General features: G+C 40.8%; 1 protein-coding gene across 10 annotated transcripts in view; it reads left to right on the top strand.

The window, feature by feature from the left end:
• CADPS2 (calcium dependent secretion activator 2) overlaps positions 1–20,524 on the top strand; it is a 528,181-nt gene that overhangs the window by 364,094 nt on the left and 143,563 nt on the right. For all 10 annotated transcript variants that reach the window (XM_061640133.1, XM_061640131.1, XM_061640132.1 and 7 more), the window contains one exon: positions 13,015–13,116. In XM_061640133.1, coding sequence (XP_061496117.1) covers positions 13,015–13,116 — 102 coding nt within the window. The remainder of the gene's footprint in view (positions 1–13,014; positions 13,117–20,524) is intronic.

Here is a 20,524-nt window from a genome sequence, read left to right as displayed (position 1 = left end):
CACATACTTGCCTGTAGGCACTATGTTGGTAGCTCATGCTCTAAACCCTATCAGGTAGTGACCTGTCCATGTCAAAAGTGTTCTTTCAAATTTCCCTACTCACAGACCACTTTCATTCAAACCAGTAAATACTAGGTCGAGGCTTCCCTGCCATGTATGTAGGGCCTGGTATTAATGTAACCAGGCCCATGGTTGTCATGGAAGCCATGACATCCTAAACTGCTCTTAGGACCTTGATGTGGATGTTGAACTCCACCAACACAAATCAATTTGAGGTAGACCACCTCTGTCATCTCAGGCAGGGTAGCAGAATGGGCAGTACATCAAAAGAATCACAGTCTTCCCTTGATGCACCACCTGCAGGTGCACACACTCCAATCTCAGAGAGTCAAAGCAGAATATCACAGTAGAGAGGTACACTCACAATAGATCAGTGTGATTCAAACTCTCTACCCATCAGATCTTGCCTGCTACTATATTCTTGAGGGCACTGTTGAGTCAAATTGACCCAGCCAACCAGGTTTTGGTCACACATGCCCAATCCTGACTTGCTTTGGCATTAGCAAGAAAAAATGCCAGTTAATTAAGATCTGAATTACAGAGCTCTTATCATTTGATGACCTGGCATTGAGCAACAGCATTTCTAGACACGGCCAGTGCCACTCAGCCTCCACTGCACAGCGACAGAATAAAAATTACCTGTGTCACAGGGCTGTTCAAATAGATGTGACAGTATGTGCAGTAAAGCACATGTTAGAATTAATAATGAGACCTCTCCTTTCTCCTTGCACTGTTCTCTGGATTACGTTTTGGTTCAAAAGCAGTGATTTGGGCAGGACTGAATCCTTCACCATTAAACTTTCAAGCCTGTATTTTTCTTGAGTGTTTGCTACTTTTCACAGCCACTTTTCCAGCCCTTTATACCTCTTCGATAGCCATTCCCCCCCCCGTTCCATTCCTCTTCAGGTGATCTCAGCCTATGAGCAATCAGGTATTAGAGGTCAGGATGTTACGTAGCAAATCAGATGTGGCATTTTGGTGACATCACTTCCAAATGATGTCTGTTTAGGTTGAAGACAATGCTTCTTATGCAGATCACAAAATGAACACTTTTGCAGCTTTTTTCCAGCAATGACTAAAATGCACCAAAATAAGGTCTCTTGTGATTTATAATAACTTACTTGCATGAAATGTGCCCCTCCCCCTCAGCTCATCCCTTTCCTCTTCTTTCCTATTTATTGCTCTTGCAGTGTTCCCAAGACAGAATCACTATTTAGAGGTGGTAGAGCTAATATTGTTTGTCTCTATGGTCCTTAGTCCTAGATTTGTATATTTCAAATACACGTGCTGTAGGCTAATTATGTAAATAGAGTATAGTCTTGACAATCTAAACAGTAGCCGTGGAGGTTAAGTGAAGGTACAAAATACAGAAAAGGAGCTATTGTTTTCTTCCTCATCATCTCATCTTGTATCTAGTTCTCATGCTGCGACTTTCCATTTTGTCCCTCTCTGTCTGAAATGACGTTGGTGGGAAATACATAAAGTGCAAAGTGACTTTCCCCCCCTGCTGAGAGGTGGGCTGAATTGACAGAGCCCCCCCTCCCGGTCTCCCAGGTTGGTTTCTCACTCCCTCTCTTTGGAGGAAGCTGATGTATTGAACATTCTTCAAACGGATAATAAAGGTGCAAGCTATCTCACGGGAATGAAATCAGCCTGTTACCACCAATGTTGTAATTTCATCCTTTATTGTTTTTAAAATTATCCTCTCTTGGGGAGAAAAGAACAGAATCGGTAAAGGATGACCCATAAGATATTTCACAGACTTGTACAGGAAATGCCAGAACATGGAGACTTGCCTTTCTAGAGAATATGGTCATCTTGTGAAGCACTTAGCTATGGCAGAGCATGGTTTCACCAGCACCATATTTTTTCTTGTTAACAGATTTGCAGCAAAAAGTATTTTTGAAGCAGTTCAATTTCCCAATAGTCTGTGTAGTGGCAGTTTTGAAAGAGGGACAGTGATGGATTTTGTGCACTTTGATGCTCTGTAGTCCATGTTTCTTAGCAACTCTATCCTGCACTGGTTCTCTCTTCACTTACGCCTCCCAGTCTCCCTTTATCCCCCCAGTCTTTCCAAGCAATGAATGTAGAATCCGTGTACACAGTGGAAGCAAGTCCTCAGGCATTAGAAGATAGGGTCATTCTGGGGCTACTCAGTTTCCAATGTCTCCCAAAGTTGCTCCAACTGAGAGCATAAGGAATTGGACATAACCTAGCCCATTGTGAGAACAAAGAAAATGTTCTCTCTGATGTACTCTCTGAATATGCTGCCTAGAGCTTTCACACATTTTGGTTTGGTGCACATATAAAATAATGCAAATGTGTCTAAATTAAATCAGTACACACCCCTTTTTGCTATAACAGTTAAGGTAAGTGTGTTCACTACAACTCTTGATGAGAGGTTGCTATTATATTCATTTTACACAGCAGATCAGAAGCTATACCCACCCAGCCCGAGCAGCAGAGGCCCCTCCCAGTGCCAGGGGCCCTTGTCCAGTGTCTAGCATGGCCACGTGCTGGCATTGAGTGTGGTTGAAAGTCACCTGAACTAAACTATTTTGTTACTTTTAAAAATGAACTTAAAATGAACTTCCCAAGCGCTGCTGACAACACATACTCATCATATTATTCAGAAGTAAGTAAATCCCACTGTGTTCTGTGGGGCTTACTCATGAGAGCAAGCATAGGACTAAAACTTTTTGTAGTGCCTACTAAATGTGAGTTTCCAACAACTCACTCATTTTTTGTGTGTGTATTTTTACAGGATTGGGAGAAAATTACTGGATGAGCAGAGATCTAGGTTTCTGTTCACTACTGAGGAGGTATGACTTAACTGTGGACACCGATGGAAGCGAGCATAGCTCTGTTAGGTACTTAGTATTAAAATTGCAGTTTTAAGCGTTCACTGTTTCTTTGCAAAGGAGAAGGATAAGGAAAGAACCATGGAGGCCACACAACTTTTCTCCCATCTGAGAAGCTATCAGTGACCCCTTCTGAACCAGACAAGACATTTTTCAGTTTAGCTAGGTGCTATTTGTAAAAGTGCAATGTTTGCAAGGGAGGAGCATGCCTTATAATTCCTGTTTTCCCTCTTAATCTTCCCTTCCACTTCACTCAGTTCAGATCATCATCTTGAAACATGGTAAAAGGTGTTCTCTAAAGGTTTTGTCTGCATTCAGGAATATTAAGGATCAGTTCAAAACACAAGATGCAACCATTTACATGGGCATGTCATGTTGAATTATATGTAAATTAGTCCCCTTCCTGGGGGTCATCACAGACTGCAACAAAAAGAGATATGATGTTAGGTGTCAGCTTCTATCCCCAACAAAATCCCCTCTCAAATATTTGGTTTTTACACACTCAAAAACATTCTCATTGCTCTCTTTGGGAACAGGAAAGACTTTTCTCCCAGTGTTCATTGGATATTATTCCTTTGTGGTACATTATGTTTTTGTTTGTTTTGTTGAGGCATTTATTGATGCCAGTTTCATAGCTTTCAGAAGTCCCTTTATTGGAGACTTGCCTATATATGAATGTATTGGGGGGCTGTTCAGAAGACCTTTTATATTATTTGGCATTTTGTGGCGGTGGGGATTAAGTCAATTGACTACTTGTATGCTACTTCTTAATGTTGTAGAATATTGTTATTTTATACATTGGTACTGATAACATGGGGCTGGGGCAAACAGCTTTCCTGACCTAAATAAGGTCTGTTTTAGCCCCACATCAGTTCTCTGTGCTTCTCTGGGAATGGCCTTCCTCATCTTTAAAAACTAATTTGTATAAGGAAAAGATCTTCCAGAAGGGAGGCAAAGGAAACAACAAAAAAGCTTGGAGATAGCCTTTAGATATATAAAAGCAGGGCAAGTCTTGCAAAGCAACACATGCATTTGAATTCTGGGAGACAAACTATAAGGAGGCCCTAGGGATGGCAGATAATTTCGATTCAGTCCACATTTAAAGGCAAACTCACCAAATTCACACTTTTAAAAAATATATATACAAACAGAATGCAGCCATCCTTCAAAATTTGGACTTCCCTGATTTTTGCAGTTTAGTTCTCCAGCCAAGTTATGTGTACAAACATGCATATATATATATATTAGGATAAAGTGTGCATATAAATGCACATATCCGTGAAAATAAGATTTTAAAAGGTATTATATTAGGGGGAGATTGCTTTGCAAAAGTGTGTCTATTAGGAAAAATTGCATCCAAAAAAATGTGTAATTAGAAAAAAATTAACTAAAATGCTGATGGATTTTCATGAGGTCTTTTTTTAAAAAAAAAATTACAAATATATGTGGAAGTGTGAGAAGTGAACTTAAGAATGGCAAAATGAGAAACTGAGGGAAACCAGAATTGACAGATTCTCCCATTCCTAGCAAGCCTAGAGACAAAAGGTCATAATCACTGTATATCTCCACAGATATAATAATTATATTCCTCACCCCAGCCACTATCACAGGACAAATTTCAGATCTCAGAAAGCATCTCAACTTGTGATCAGTGTCAAAAGAAAACCATTCTTCCTAAAAAGCTGGAGGCAGTGTTCAACCCCACTTACACCTTAATGTCCGACTTTCAGCTCCTACTTAATCTGCACTTATGCTAAGGAAGCCTGCTGAAGGAGGGAAAGGGTGAGATGGAGCTGCAAAGGATTCAAAGCTTCTCGGGAAGCTGAAATCTAGTCATGACCTTTTCATGGAATTTTCTGGTACATCAGTATTTGAAAATGGACGTTTTTAATGTTTCATATATTATCATTCATTTGAAAACATAAGGGTGGCATTTAAACTTAGTCATAAACTTGGCAAGTTGAGAACAAGGGAACAAAAGATGAAAAAGAATGTAGTGAAGACACTTCCCCCCCCCCAGGGTTTCTCAGTTGGAGGTGTCAGGGTCAGACTGTGATCTCACCATGAATCGCTGTTATTCCAGAGAGGTGCAGTTCCTTCCTTTGGGACTGTACCCTTTAAGAAGCAGTAAAGACAACATAGCAAGAGTCTCAAAACCTGCCTAACTGCCATCTCTCATAGGAAAAAATAATTTCAAGCCTTTATGCCCCACAAGTTTAGACACGGAAAGAAAACTTGTCTTGCACCTTTTTGTCTAGTTTCCTAAAACTGACAGAAGAATTGGATTGTCTCTGTTTCAAACAGTTCAATTTCTGGGTGCTTCACACACACACACACACACACCCCTGTCTTTAGTACTCTGAAGTACAGGTCACTGCGTAGCCAGTGAAAATGGATCAAGCTGTTCTAAAAACATAGGTGTTGTCAGCAGAGTTTTGTATAACAACAAAGTCAGGTAGTGACATGACAAGTAGTGAGGTTTCCTCTGCAAATGTAGTGATTCTTCTCTTACTGCAGGTTGACAGATGGTGACATTCTCCTGGCTCACCTTTCTCACTTGTCATTCTCAGGACCCTTGGTTCTCTCCTGTCACACGTATGACGTGCCCCAGGAAGTTTAATATGACAGGGGTGTTTACTTTCTTGCTGCAGAACACAATTTCTCCTGACAGTCCAATCAGACAGAGAAATTTACCCAAATTTGAGCATGTTCCATCTGTCAGAACGCTGAGGTAAAAGTGTTGTGGCATTCGTGAAAAGGAGAAGACAAGTTACTCATTCTTTCACATTACATTTATGAAAGAAAATGGTGATGTACATATCTTGGTGGTGTCTGACGTTATTGCTGTCCTTGACATTTATTTTTGAAGATGAAAAGCACATTTGGCTCCCTCACCTGACAGGTCACAAACAGAAATTATCCAAGAGAAGAGGAGAAATGGGTGCGTGGCTACTGGTGCAGCAGATCATGTCAAGACCAAGTGGCTGCCTGTGTCTCATGTTCATTTTTTTTAATATGAATTTTATTTTCATATAAATGCAATTCTCATACAATGAGAGAAAGAAGTACAACAAACAGCAAATATGGAACAAAGTCTGTGGAACAAAAAAATAATCCAGGTATACCAAAACCACATTGAGGTAAGAGAAGATGAGGAAAAACTATCAGGGTATGGAGAGCGGAAAGGTAAACAATACTGTTAAAAGTTCAAAGTGTCCATAGTCACATAGCTCTGAAATAAAATCATATTTCATTAGAATGTGCCAACCATGCTCCTGCACATGGTCACAAAAGGCCACCAAACTGCCATGAAGACTTAGGGTTTGGCTTTGCCCCTAATCACTCGTACACGGTGAGTCAGTTTCTTGGAAATAGCTATGTATAAAACTTTGTTTAAATCAGTTTAAATCAGTTATCCAATTAATAAGTTGAAGCATTTTTCCACCCCTGAACTACAACCAGGAGGCAGCAGGTAAATGACTAGTGTTTTACAAGTTATATCACCATTATCATCCACAAATAATGGAAGTAAACACAGTTGAGAGTCCAGAGAAATTGCTTGCCCAGTAATCAAACCAGCCTCCCTCACTACAGAGACCCAGAATTTATATATATGGCCATAGCCCCACAGCATATTACCTTGTTCTGTACAGCCCTGCCAACAAAGGGGGGAGCCCATCCATTAATTGGGCCAATCTAACCACAGTAGAAAAACCTTTGATGAACCATTTTTAAAGAGTTGACTCTAACGTAGTAGTAGTAGTAGTATAGTTTGTTTATATACCACTTTTTGGCCAAAAGGCCCCCAAAGTGGTGAACAAAATACATTACAAAATATATTACAAAAAAAGATTCCATAAGAAATACCCAGTAAAAATATCCAGTAAAAATACAATGCAAATACAATGCAGCAAGAACAATGCAACAAAAGCAAAGGGGGGGAAATTGCAACAAAAACAATGTTTTCAAATGATGCACACATGTGCAGAAACAGAAGAAAACAGTTGGAAGGACCCTCGCTTTCAGTTCTTGATAGCTAAAATGTTCAGCTAATAATTCATTTGCTTAAGCTTTCCTGATATTTTTGTTTGTATTTGTGTTATTTATAAGCTGACAGCATAGCTATATGCTTCTCTTGCCTCAGTGGTGTATGCTACAGGCAAGTCCTTGGTTGTATCTTGGCCAAGAGTGTGTGCTGGGGAGACCTAACCTTCGTTTAGATCTCACTTTAAGAGAAGTGGGGAACCTGTGGCCCTCCAACTCCAGCTCCCATCGATCCCAGCCAGCATGGTCAGTAGTCAGGGATGAAAAGAGTTGTAATTCAGCACCACCTGGAGGACCTCAGGTTCCTCATCCCTATTTTAGGAGGTGGGCCTAAGCCAAACTGCTACTCACAGACTCAGGCCCTACTAGCAATATGAGCATGATCCTATTGACCTACTTTACAGAGTTGTTGTAAAGATTGAGGTAATGTGTGTGAAATGTTTTGAACACTTGAAATGCAATTCTTTAAATGCCATGCACTGTTATTTGTAGCCAAAGGCATGACGAGTTTGACAGGTGGGAGAGATTTGAAGACTCTTGGTCATTTTCACCTCACCCATTCCCTAAGCAGAGGAACTGGCCTGACTTGTGATCAGTTGTCAATTCAGATGTAGCACTGCAAGAGATACCCTCAGGGGCTGGGATCCCACTTACAGAAGGCTTCACCAATGTACTTCCCAATGCAAGGAGGGTTGCAGATGCAGCACAGTCCAAACAAATCAAGACCAACCCAGAGAATCAATCAAGGTCCAAACAATCTAGAGACAAAGTCAGGCAACAGTCCAAGGTCACTATCACAGGGAGTTCAGGCAGGGCAGGGTAACTAGAATCAGGGACTGGGCACTAAGAAACTAAGAGCCACAGAGTTGTTTCCAGCAACTGGAAGACTCCAGAGGGAGGCCTTATATACTCTGCTCTCCAAAACAACACCCTAACTACAGCTGCTGGCAGTGAAGGGGTATCAAGAATTCTTACTCATAAGTAAATGGATTGCTCTGGGTTCATAGACACCTACTGTGCTGTAGCTCTTTAGCCTAGCCCCAAGCTTTTGATACTGGCACTCTCGAGGCCTTGGGGGTGGCTCCGCTTCATCCTCTGACAGTTCTAGGGATTTTTTTTATAGGGTATCAAACTGCAAGGCCCCTCAAGGGAATCCTCATCTTTGGATTCAGGGGGCCCTGCTTGCTCTGCAAGGTCCTCAACCTGTAGGGTGTCAAATTCATCCTCTGAGGATTCCATGTCTGGTACCAGGTCAGGGATAGGCATGGCATGGGGTAGCAAGGGGCATAGAATCAAGAGTTACATCCTCCCAATTATGTCCCTGTTTGGTGGTGGTTGGGCACCCAGAATCAGGGAAGGTGGGCAGGCTTGGCCTCCAAATGACATTAGGTGTATTCGGGAATTATGCCCAAACAGGAAATATCAACCCATGTGATGGTCCCATCACCAATCATCCCCATGTGCACCAGCTCCACACTCTGCATTCCTAACCTTCCTATGTTGATCAGGAAAGATCTGAAGCTGTTACCAACCAGCATTCATTTGATAAGCAGAGCTCCTGATTGCACAGAGGCATCTACCCACATTCAAACAAAGGCAGGTAGAAGCCCCCTTCAAACTTTTCCTGCTCCATGCAAGATCATCTTTGATACCTGAGACACCTGAGATGTATATTTTTAGGGCCAACCCTATTTTTTTGTGATGTGATTTTAGGTTGTTTTTAACTGTTTTTGATTATGTATTTTAAAACTGTCGTGACCCACCTTGGGACCTTTAGGTGAAGAGTGGGCAATAAATCTAAATACAAATAATAATAATAATGACCAAAAAAATAAGAAAAGGCGCTCTTATTTTTGCTTTTTGGCATTTTCCCTGACATTTCCCTGACATCAGAAAATGGAAGTCTTGTCCGAATGAAGAAAATAAAAAAGAACACAAACTCTGGCAAAAGAAATGCAAGAAGACAATAAGGGATGCTAAAAAAGAATTTGAGGAGCACATTGCTAAGAACATAAAAACCAACAACAAAAAATTCTATAAATACATTCAAAGCAGGAGACCATCTAGGGAGACAATTGGACCCTTGGATGATAAGGGAGTCAAAGGTGTACTAAAGAACGATAAGGAGATTGCAGAGAAGCTAAATGAATTCTTTGCATCTGTCTTCACAGTGGAAGATATAGGGCAGATCCCTGAACCTGAACTAACATTTGCCGGAAGGGATTCTGAGGAACTAAGACAAATAGTGGTAACGAGAGAGGAAGTTCTAAGCTTAATGGACAATATAAAAACTGACAAATCACCGGGCCCGGATGGCATCCACCCGAGAGTTCTCAAAGAACTCAAAGGTGAAATTGCTGATCTGCTAACTAAAATATGTAACTTGTCCCTCGGGTCCTCCTCCGTGCCTGAGGACTGGAAAGTGGCAAATGTAACGCCAATCTTCAAAAAGGGATCCAGAGGGGATCCCGGAAATTACAGGCCAGTTAGCTTAACTTCTGTCCCTGGAAAACTGGTAGAAAGTATTATTAAAGCTAGATTAACTAAGCACATAGAAGAACAAGCCTTGCTGAAGCAGAGCCAGCATGGCTTCTGCAAGGGAAAGTCCTGTCTCAGTAACCTATTAGAATTCTTTGAGAGTGTCAACAAGCATATAGATAGAGGTGATCCAGTGGACATAGTGTACTTAGACTTTCAAAAAGCGTTTGACAAGGTACGTCACCAAAGGCTTCTGAGGAAGCTTAGCAGTCATGGAATAAGAGGAGAGGTCCTCTTGTGGATAAGGAATTGGTTAAGAAGCAGAAAGCAGAGAGTAGGAATCAACGGACAGTTCTCCCAATGGAGGGCTGTAGAAAGTGGAGTCCCTCAAGGATCGGTATTGGGACCTGTACTTTTCAACTTGTTCATTAATGACCTAGAATTAGGAGTGAGCAGTGAAGTGGCCAAGTTTGCTGACGACACTAAATTGTTCAGGGTTGTTAAAACAAAAAGGGATTGCGAAGAGCTCCAAAAAGACCTCTCCAAACTGAGTGAATGGGCGGAAAAATGGCAAATGCAATTCAATATAAACAAGTGTAAAATTATGCATATTGGAGCAAACAATCTTAATTTCACATATACGCTCATGGGGTCTGAACTGGCGGTGACCGACCAGGAGAGAGACCTCGGGGTTGTAGTGGACAGCACGATGAAAATGTCGACCCAGTGTGCGGCAGCTGTGAAAAAGGCAAATTCCATGCTAGCGATAATTAGGAAAGGTATTGAAAATAAAACAGCCGATATCGTCATGCCGTTGTATAAATCTATGGTGCGGCCGCATTCGGAATACTGTGTACAGTTCTGGTCGCCTCATCTCAAAAAGGATATTATAGAGTTGGAAAAGGTTCAGAAGAGGGCAACCAGAATGATCAAGGGGATGGAGCGACTCCCTTACGAGGAAAGGTTGCAGCATTTGGGGCTTTTTAGTTTAGAGAAAAGGCGGGTCAGAGGAGACATGATAGAAGTGTATAAAATTATGCATGGCATTGAGAAAGTGGATAGAGAAAAGTTCTTCTCCCTCTCTCATAATACTAGAACTCGTGGACATTCAAAGAAGCTGAATGTTGGAAGATTCAGGACAGACAAAAGGAAGTACTTCTTTACTCAGCGCGTAGTTAAACTATGGAATTTGCTCCCACAAGATGCAGTAATGGCCACCAGCTTGGATGGCTTTAAAAGAAGATTAGACAAATTCATGGAGGACAGGGCTATCAATGGCTACTAGCCATGATGGCTGTGCTGTGCCACCCTAGTCAGAGGCAGCATGCTTCTGAAAACCAGTTGCCGGAAGCCTCAGGAGGGGAGAGTGTTCTTGCACTCGGGTCCTGCTTGCGGGCTTCCCCCAGGCACCTGGTTGGCCACTGTGAGAACAGGATGCTGGACTAGATGGGCCACTGGCCTGATCCAGCAGGCTCTTCTTATGTTCTTATGTTCTTATTTCCAGAAAGGGACTGTTCAGAATATTGCAATGTGCTCTGGACTACTTTAGAAATGCCTTATTTTTGAATCTGTAATCAAGGAGAAGATGCTATTGTATCTTATTCCTATATTCATTTGTATATTCTATGTGGTTGAAGGAATAAGTCTGGATAGATGTTCAGATTTCTGTAAGCCTTTTGCCAACATTCTGTGTAATGCAGTAGTTCCTGTCTGACCTTATTCTTATATTGATATCCTGGGCAATAGCCAAGAATAGCATGCCAACAAGAGAGAATAAATCCAAAGAAATGCAGATTGAGTGAGTTACTTTGGATGCTGCATTTTCTGATGTGCAACATGGACTTGAGAGGTGGAGAAACACACTCTAGTGATAAGGCATAACATCTGGCATACATCCAGACCAAGTTCTTAACATTCAGTGTTGCTAATTATAGTTTAAGTGTCTTGTTCAAATTAACTGGTTTTATGTTGTCTCTCTGTCTATAAGATGAAGTGAATCACACAGGCTGGTCCCTCTTTCTGATTCAGTGTTGCAACAGTTTTTATACAAATATATACTCGTCTCTCTAGATAAATGCTCAAGATTAGATATCAAGGAGTGTGGGAAAAGGAATGTTCAGCAATACTACCCAAACTGTGCACACAAAGGGAAGAGGACCTGTTGAGAAATTATCAAGGGGAGGGTGAGACCCTAGAAAGAGAGAAGCATGTTTTACACAGTCATTTCTTTAAAAAAGAAAAAAAAATATCCCACAGCCCAAGACATTTTTTTTAAAAAAAATGGGATTCAGGATTTTAAGGGGCTTCTAGACCATTGCAATTTTCAGGTGGGATTCAGTCACATGCCTACAAATTCATGTTGCCTGATTAAAGTTGATTTGGCAGTTTTGCACAACAAATGTACTTACAATAAAATTGCATCACAGTTTTTACTGTATGAAAAATAATGTGAAAATATGCTGGAAAGTATGAAATCACAATTCACAGTTGCTTGACATGATATTGCATAACCTTCCTGCAAATGCGGTGAATGCTCAAAAAATAGCCGATGTTGTCAAACTTCCCTGCAAACTGTGCAAACAGGTTGGTATGAATGCTCAATAAGCAGACCATCTGGAAGCAACCTAAAATTCTCTATGACCTGCGCATGAGAATCTTCAGCTGGATTTGAGTCATAGGCCACGATCCAGAGAAGGAAAACTGTATCACACATTGATTCTTGTGGATGGATCCAATTAAACAACAAATTACTGAAAAACAGGTCCAAGATAATAACTTAAGTTTTTATGTGATCAGATTAAATTTAATTTCATTAAATCTTTCAGGAAAGACATTTAACCACATCTATAAATTGGCAAGGAGGGACTTAGACCAGTAGTGAAGAAGCAAGGCCTCACTGCCTCCTACCCTGCTTTGTAAAACTTAAAAAAGAGGGATGCGGAACGTGTGGCCTTCCAACTCTACCTACTTTGTTGTTTCCATTGGCTACAGTGTTGCTCTTAATGCCTCACTGCTCTTTAAGTTGTAAACTGTTTGCTTTTCCTTGTTTGCAGATGTATTCCTCTTATCTTGACAATGTATTTTAACTATATTCAGTTGTTGCATCCTCTGCTATATGTATGTGATATAGTAGCCTCCTTATTTAACACTTCTACTGCACCATTCCTCTCAAGAGGTTATCTAGATCACTATTCTTCAACCTGGGGTCCCCAGATGTTAGACTACAACCCCCCATCATCCTCAACCAGCTTAACCAATGATCAGGGATGATCAGGAGTTGGAGTCCAACAACATCTGGGGACCCAAGGTTGAAGAACATTGATCTAGATGGCTTATGATACGTGAGAAACTGTTATTGCTGTCTACACTTTGTTCCCATCATCCCTTTTGATGTTGGAAGTGTTGCGTGAAAATATAACTAGTAGACGATGAGTGCTGCCTGTGTTTTTGAGGGGATACATTAATGAATTAAGAAAATTCTGTGTGTATTTCAGTAGGCATATTTATTGTCCAGGACTACGCTGTTTTGTCCTTAAAAGTGTGATGTGTTTTTAAAATTTATCAATTTCAGGCCAGATGGAATTGGAACTGTAACAGTTGAAGAGAGAGAAAGATTTGAAGATATTAAGGAAAGACTTACTTCCCTTTTGGAAAACCAGATAAGTCACTTCAGGTAAGCATTTGCATTCTGCAGGTTTGACATGAGGATACAAAGAAACAGTAAATGAGGATTTAAAGCAGGGGTGGGGAACCTTTGACTCTCCAGATGTTGCTGGACTACTACTCCCATAATCGCTGGGCATTGGCCATGCTTGCTGGTGCTGATGGGAGGTGTAGTTCAGCAACATCTGGAGGGTCAAAGGTTTAAAGCCTGGTGCAATATTGTTTTGAATTGCATTCGGTTTTTATTCAGTTTTTATAAAGCAACTGAGGTTTTTCCTCCTTTGGTGTCTGCCATGTATTTTATAGGCAGATGCCTGCCTTTCGTGCTCCTGAAAGATGCTCTAGCACTTCAGCAAAAGTCCTCCCCTCTCGTTTGGAGCAAGGAGGAGGTGTCATCTGCAGTGGCGGCGGAGAGCAGACAGTGTCCAGGGAGTGAAGACTTTTTAAACAAAATAATAAATAATTAATTTCTTTACTGTTTGCAGCCCCCTCTGGATTACTTCCCACACCCCAAGTTGGGAACCACTGATCTGTGCCATAATATTTAGCTTTTGGATAGCACTTTAAATGCAGGGTGGGCAGAAAGTAGATCAAAATGTATTGGTGTATCTCAGGATGACTTGCGGAAGATCAATGAGGATTTCAAACTCCTGTTTCACAATGAAAACAAGAAAATGACCACCCTACCATTATACTGCTGAAAAGAAGGAAATGGGGGGTAATCAGGAGTGGATTTTTGTGTGGAAATACTGTGAGCTGTTCAGTTTTGGAACTCAAAACAAATTCCTGGGCTAATAATTATTTAACTCTAAGTGTATATATTTTGTGGCTTGATTTGGTTGGTGGATCTTGGGTTTTTGTAATAATAATAATTTAAAAAATCAATACCAAAAACCTGAAGTCTAACCATCCTGATCTAGAGTATTAAATCCTGATCTAGTCTAACCATGAAGTCTAACCATCCTGATTTAGAGTATTTGCCACCCTGGGCTCATGCTGGGAGGAAGGGCAGGATATAAATCAAATAATAAATAAATAAATAAAATAAACATTACAACCCTACAAGGCAGGTTTGTGTTGCCATGAAACCATGTGATGCAGCTACTTCTGACAGGTTTCTAATGGAGGCAGCCATTATCATGCGTTTGACTATTAGGTGTGTCTAATTTTGATGCATGACACTTGACACAGACGGTAAGAGATGCACAGAGATGACCAAATCCACTTTTTCTTTTCAATTTCTGGATACGCAATAGAAAGGTGACATTGCCTTTTTGACAATGCCTTCTTTGGCAATGTTTTGAAGATTCTTACCTCTGCTATTGTAGTTTCATTCTTACAAGCACTCCTTTGAACCATGCTACAACAACCCTGCAAGGGTTTAGTGCAGGGATGGCCAGAAGATAGACTGTAATCTATTGGTAGATCCCTGGAAGATTTGCAGTCAATTGGCAAGCGCTTCTGGCTTCCAGTTGTTTAACAATAGCAACAAAAGGGCACACATCCATTTGGAAATTTGACAACTTAAATTAAGAATACTTGTGGAAAGTAGGAATAGATCTATGTGTGGAAAGACTGTGAGCTCATCTCAGTTCCAGTAACCCTGTGCTCAGCAACTTCTCCGAGATGCCTTGTTCTTTCATACTAGACATATGTCTTTTGCAGCTGGCTGTAGTTGGTGGCTCTTGAGGTTCTAGTAAAACACAGGGTAGATCCCAGATTCTGCAACAGCAGTGCTCTCTCAGTAATGGCAGCATTGCCACTCACTGAATGGGGATGGGGCAAGGTACCTGTAAGTTCAGGACTGTTGGCACCACCATCCTGCAGTAGGTGGGCATACACCTGCAAGTTTGTGCTGCATTCCACCAAAGTACCCCCAACCTTGCCATCTCTGTGCTACTGCCATTCTGCCCCCCCCCATGTATCACTGCTGACCTATGTCATCAAATTATTGGAAGAGTCCTGGGTATATTTCTCTCTTTTGACCTTGAAGAGGAAATATAGAGCACACAACAGAATTTTCATTACGACTGATTTCAATGGGTTTTAAAAGACCAAGGAAGAAAAATATAGTGGGTAATTTATATTGGATTTATAGAGGTACTGTAGTGTACAGGTTCTGCAAAAGCCAGTGTGGTGTAGTGATAAGAGTACTGGGCTAGGGCGACCTGGATTCAAATCCTCATTCAGCCATGAAACTCACTGGGTGACGTTTGGGCTGGTCACCTTCTCAGCCTAAACTACCTCATAGGGCTATTCTGAGGATATATTGGGGAGGTGCAGGACTACATATGCCACACTGAGCTCTTTGCAGGAAAGTTGAGATGTAAAGGAAATAAGGCATTAAATAATATTAAGGCTACAATCCTATGCAAAATTACTTGAGAGTAAGCTCCATTGAACTGTGAAAGTTACTTTTGATAAGCATGCTTGGGATTATGTTGTTAAGATACAAGGGATAACTATTACCCAACATTTCTATTATTTATTGATAACTATCATTTCTGAGCAATGCGTTACCTAGCCATTAAGTTATTTTATTATTGCAGTTGTGACTGCAGCTATTATTCATTACATGCCACAGGTGTAGTGAGTGTTGGACTACAACCTGGGAGTCCAGAGTTTGAATCCCCACACAGCCATGAAGCTCACTGGGTGACCTTGGGCCAGTCACTGCCTCTCAGCCTCAAAGGAAGGCAATGGTAAAACCACCTCTGAATGCCGCTTACCATGAAAACCCTATTCATAGTGTCGCCATAAGTTAGGATCAACTTGAAGGCACAAAAAGAAGAGGAACAGCCACAGGGAGTTTGGAGCAAGTTTAAAGCACACTTTTTGGAATCTATTTGTGCCACTATCCTGAAGAGTAGGTGTACTACTCATAACAAGAAACAATAAGTGTTACATGATGACACATTGAACGTTGAACAGACATAATTTTTATAGTATTTATTGATAAATCACCTAGTATTTAAAGGAAAGGATTGAATTTAGAAGTTAAAGGCTGTAATTCTATGTTCACTTTCATTTCAGAAGTAAGCCGCAATAAACTCAGTGGAACTTACTTCTGAATAAACATGGTTAGGACTAGTGTTGCCAGGTTCAGGGCCTGAGCCTGAGCCTGAGCCTGTATCTTTAGGAGAAGAGAAAGTCAGCCAAGTGCAGGTGTTGTTGCAACACTGTAATGGGAAAAACCACAAGGTGGAATTCTCCGCTCCCCCTGCACATTGGCTGTGCTAGCTGGGGTTAATGGGAACTGAAATCTAACAACATCTGGAGGCCACAGGTTCCCCTCCCCCCAGCTACATTAAACAACAAGCAAAAGCAGCATGTTAACCCTGATTTTACTATTTGAAATACATTCAACGTATGCAGTTTCTCATATTAAACACTTACTTAAATCATAGCGCCATTGTGACAACAGGATGAAATAGTATTTGCTTCTTCTGATGTTAACACATTTACTTGGGAATAAGGACCAATTTGTCATAGAAATGGACAATATATTTTTAACACTAAAATTAATAAAGTGAGCATTTATAGCCATGGACCTGCCTGCCCAGCTGCCCTTGGACTTTGAAATATTTTATAAAATAAGAAATATGAAAGGATACTACAGCGACCATAAACATCCCTAGCAGGCCCCAGCACACCTGTGTTGGCAGTGATTCTCCTCTTTACTGATTCTTTTATCATCTGCCACTCTCTGGATTATCATTTGTCCCTCCCCCCCTTCAGCCCTAACTAAGCAGTTGAGACACTCACACACCACACATGTATTTGCCCTCTTTAAAAGAATACATCTTCCAGTACAATTGTTTCTCATTCTGATATGAACAAAATTGAGGAAATGGGTGTGTGCATTGTGCATGCAACAGAACAGCATAATATCTTGGGATGGGAGAGTTACCTTCAAAATATATTTTGACCCATCGTTTCCATTCAGTCTTGTAGTAAAATACAGATCAGCAGAATTATTGTGGCATAAATACTCAAGTGGACCAATGCCTTTCCCACCAGTTGATAGTCACACACATGCATAGGTCGGCCCAGTTTATCTGAAGGACTGCCTCCAGTATCACCAATTAGGCTGCCTTACAAGATCAGCCACACAGGACCTCCTCTCGGTCCCACCAGTCAAAACAGCTAGGCTGGTGCGGACCAGAGAGAGAGCGTTCTCAGTTGTGGCCCCCACCCTCTGGAATTCTCTCCCTTACGATCTCGATCTCCGACATGCCTCCTCCCTGATGAGTTTCCGCCAAGCTTTAAAGACCTGGCTATTCAGGCAGGCCTATAAGAACGTTGGGGTGGATTAGTTTTTTTTTTCTTGATGTTTAATTATTGTTTTGATGTTAGATTAATTTGATGAATGTGTTGACTGTATATTGTGTATTGTATATTCTATTCTATGTAAGTCGCCTAGAGTGTCCGTGAAGTCGGACAGATAGGCAACTAACAAGTAAAATATTATTATTATTATTATTATTATTATTATATATCCAGAAAAATTTAATGAAACCAGAAGGCCATGAGATGCAAGACATGTTTAGGATGGCACTGTGATCCTTCAGATGCTGAACTCTCTTTCTCCCCCCTTCCCTCATTTGCTGCGTTTTCCCCCACTTACCTGAGAGTAAATCCCACTGAACTCTATGGGACTTACTTCAGAGTAGGTGTCTTTGGATTTGCACTGCAATCCTTCAGATTCTCAAATCTCTCTCCTCCCTCTCTTCTTTTCCCTCAGCTGTTGTGCTTTTCCTCAAAATGTTTCCTCTGTGGGTCTGGAGGCCTAATTCTACTTACCTGAGAGCAAGTTCCATTGAACTCTGTGGGACTTGCATTAGCATCTTTTAGTTGCTGAACTCTCCCCCTTCCCTCATTTGCTGTGTTTTCTCTCACTTACCTGAGAGTAAATCCCATTGAACTCTATGGAACTTACTTCAGAGTAGGCCTCTTTGGGTTTGCACTGCTATCCTTTAGCTGCTGAACCCTCTCTCTTTTCCCTCCTTCCCTCATTTGCTGTGCTTTCCCTCATTTACCTGAGAGTAAGGCCCACTGAACTCTGGGGACTTACTTCAGAGTAAGCCTCTAGGATTACATTGCTATCCCTCCATTGCTGAACTCCCCTCCCCTTTCTCTCTTTGCTGAGCTTTTCCCCCTCCCTCTTGGCTGAGCTTTCCCTCAGATTTTTTGTCTTTTTCTTTTTTTTTACTATGGGGCTGGATTCCATTCCTTTCATTTCCTTTCCACTTCTCACCTCCTCCAACCCTCCCCTGAAACTAACAAGTCAGTTTTAGCCAATTCCATAACTCCATCAACCAGGCTTTATCCCTAGCTCTGTTCAAGGTCCAGCTCCACAGATTGATGCTTCTCATGACAGCAGCTGCCCATAGCTGACTGTCTCACTCCTCAGGGAGAAAGCTACACATGTTCAAGATCACGTGGAGAGAATGCAAGGAGACATGAACACATGAGCAGAACTCACATTTATTCAGGGGACAGCCTGTACACAGGTACAGGCAACTTGTACCTGGGTACAGAGTAACATGAGAACACCCCCTTTACAAGATCAGCATGGGTGGTGAAGACCCCAATGATGTAGTCCAAACCACCCTCATTACATGATACCACCACTTTTTTTAAAAAAAACCTTTCTTATTTAGCACAGATCTTTATCTATCTATCATTGCTATTTGTCCTTAATAGAGATGGAAAGGAATTGTTTACACTAGGCTGCTCTTAAGTTATCCTCATAATAATGCAGTTGTGCAAACCATTTCAAACTAAGTGCCTCCTCTTCTCCTGGGCACTAGCTCCATATCATGAAATCAGAAGAATGGTAATCCATTGGTATATACATTGTCTGTATATGGAAAAAAACTCAGGCCTTAATCATCAGGCTCCCAGTACATTTACACATCAAATTTAAAAGTGCTGGTTTTATTTAATCTTGAAAGTCCTTAACAGTTTGGGCTCAGTTTACTTGAAAGATCACCCAGCCCCATATAAACCTACCAAACCTTAAGATCCTCTTCCAAGGCACTGTTCCCCTGCTCCATGTGCTCCACTAAGTTAAATGAGGTGGGTGGCTGTTAGAGAACTTTCTCAGTGGTGGCACCCTGCTGTAGAACATTCATCCCAAAAAGGCTTACCTAGCACTTTTGATGCCAGGTGAAGATCTTTTGAGCATTTTAAGCAACATTCTGTGCTGTCATTGTGTAAATTTTATTGAGTTGCGAACTGACAGTACTTTTCTTTGCTAAGAATTGTATTTTTCTTTTCTTTGTCTGGAATACCAGAAAGCTGAAATTACTCTATGGTTGGGTCAAGGACATTTAGGAGCATTTATATCACTAGTCCAAACCATAATCTCCCTATTCCAAACAATGATTAGGGACTCTGTAGAATATGATTAAAAATGAAGAATATGATTAATATGAGTATGATTTAAAAAGAATAGTACCATATGCTGGGTCTGCCCAGCCACATTTCTCCAGTTATTATTATTATTATTGCTTTTTTCAGAATGAAACTCAAAGCGACATACAAAAAAACCTCAAAAACATATACAGAAGAAAAATCTCAGTGCAAAAAGGAAAAACAAAACAATATACCAAGCAAAAATAATAAATAAATAAATAAATCACAAAACAATATACAATACAATTCAAATACAGTACAGCATACAATTAGGAGTTATCTTACAAGCCTAAGTAGATAAAGAATAGATAAAGGGACATTCTCATGGATACTTTCATTATTTTTATCTGAACTCCAAAACCTGTATCTATCTTTCTTTATAGAGTTGGTTTCAAGAGATTATTTGATTTCAAATTCTCATGAGGGCTTCCTTTCCCCATTTGTTGAGGCCATTTACTTTTGGGAGTAATAGGTCCTGTAATAGGCATGCAATGATTTTGAATTGGGATATTATTAGGAAAAGTCAGGAGAATTACTCCTCCTCCTCCTCCTCCTGAGGGCGTGCCGGTGAACAATTTTAGTGTCCTCCTTGAGGTTTCCAGGGGAGGCTTGCTCTAATTTTAGTGGCTTCCTTCTAGGATAAAGTTTTCATTTCCAGGTTTTCTTACAGGGTAGCCAAAAGTGAATTCCAAACTCTTTACTTTTTCAAACTGCAAAGTGCTGCTGAAAGATTAACTGTTTTTTGTTAAGGAATTAGCCCAGACAGGAGAGCCTTGATACTGATGCTGTAATTCATACTGGTTTTTATGTGTTTCAACTGGTCCATGTTTTACATTATTGGTTAATTTGCCACCATTGCTGTTTTTCAGTTTTTATTTTGTTGATTTTTGTATTGGGAACCATCTTGGCTGGGCTATGCCCCAAAAGGCAGCAAATAAATGATCTTTATAAATAGTTTATAAATAAATATAGCAAATGTTCTTCTCACACAGAAATGT

This window comes from Rhineura floridana, chromosome 8, assembly GCF_030035675.1.
Source record: "Rhineura floridana isolate rRhiFlo1 chromosome 8, rRhiFlo1.hap2, whole genome shotgun sequence".
In the NCBI taxonomy this organism is placed as follows: Eukaryota; Metazoa; Chordata; class Lepidosauria; order Squamata; family Rhineuridae; genus Rhineura; species Rhineura floridana.
This window is presented reverse-complemented; position numbering and strand designations above follow the sequence as displayed.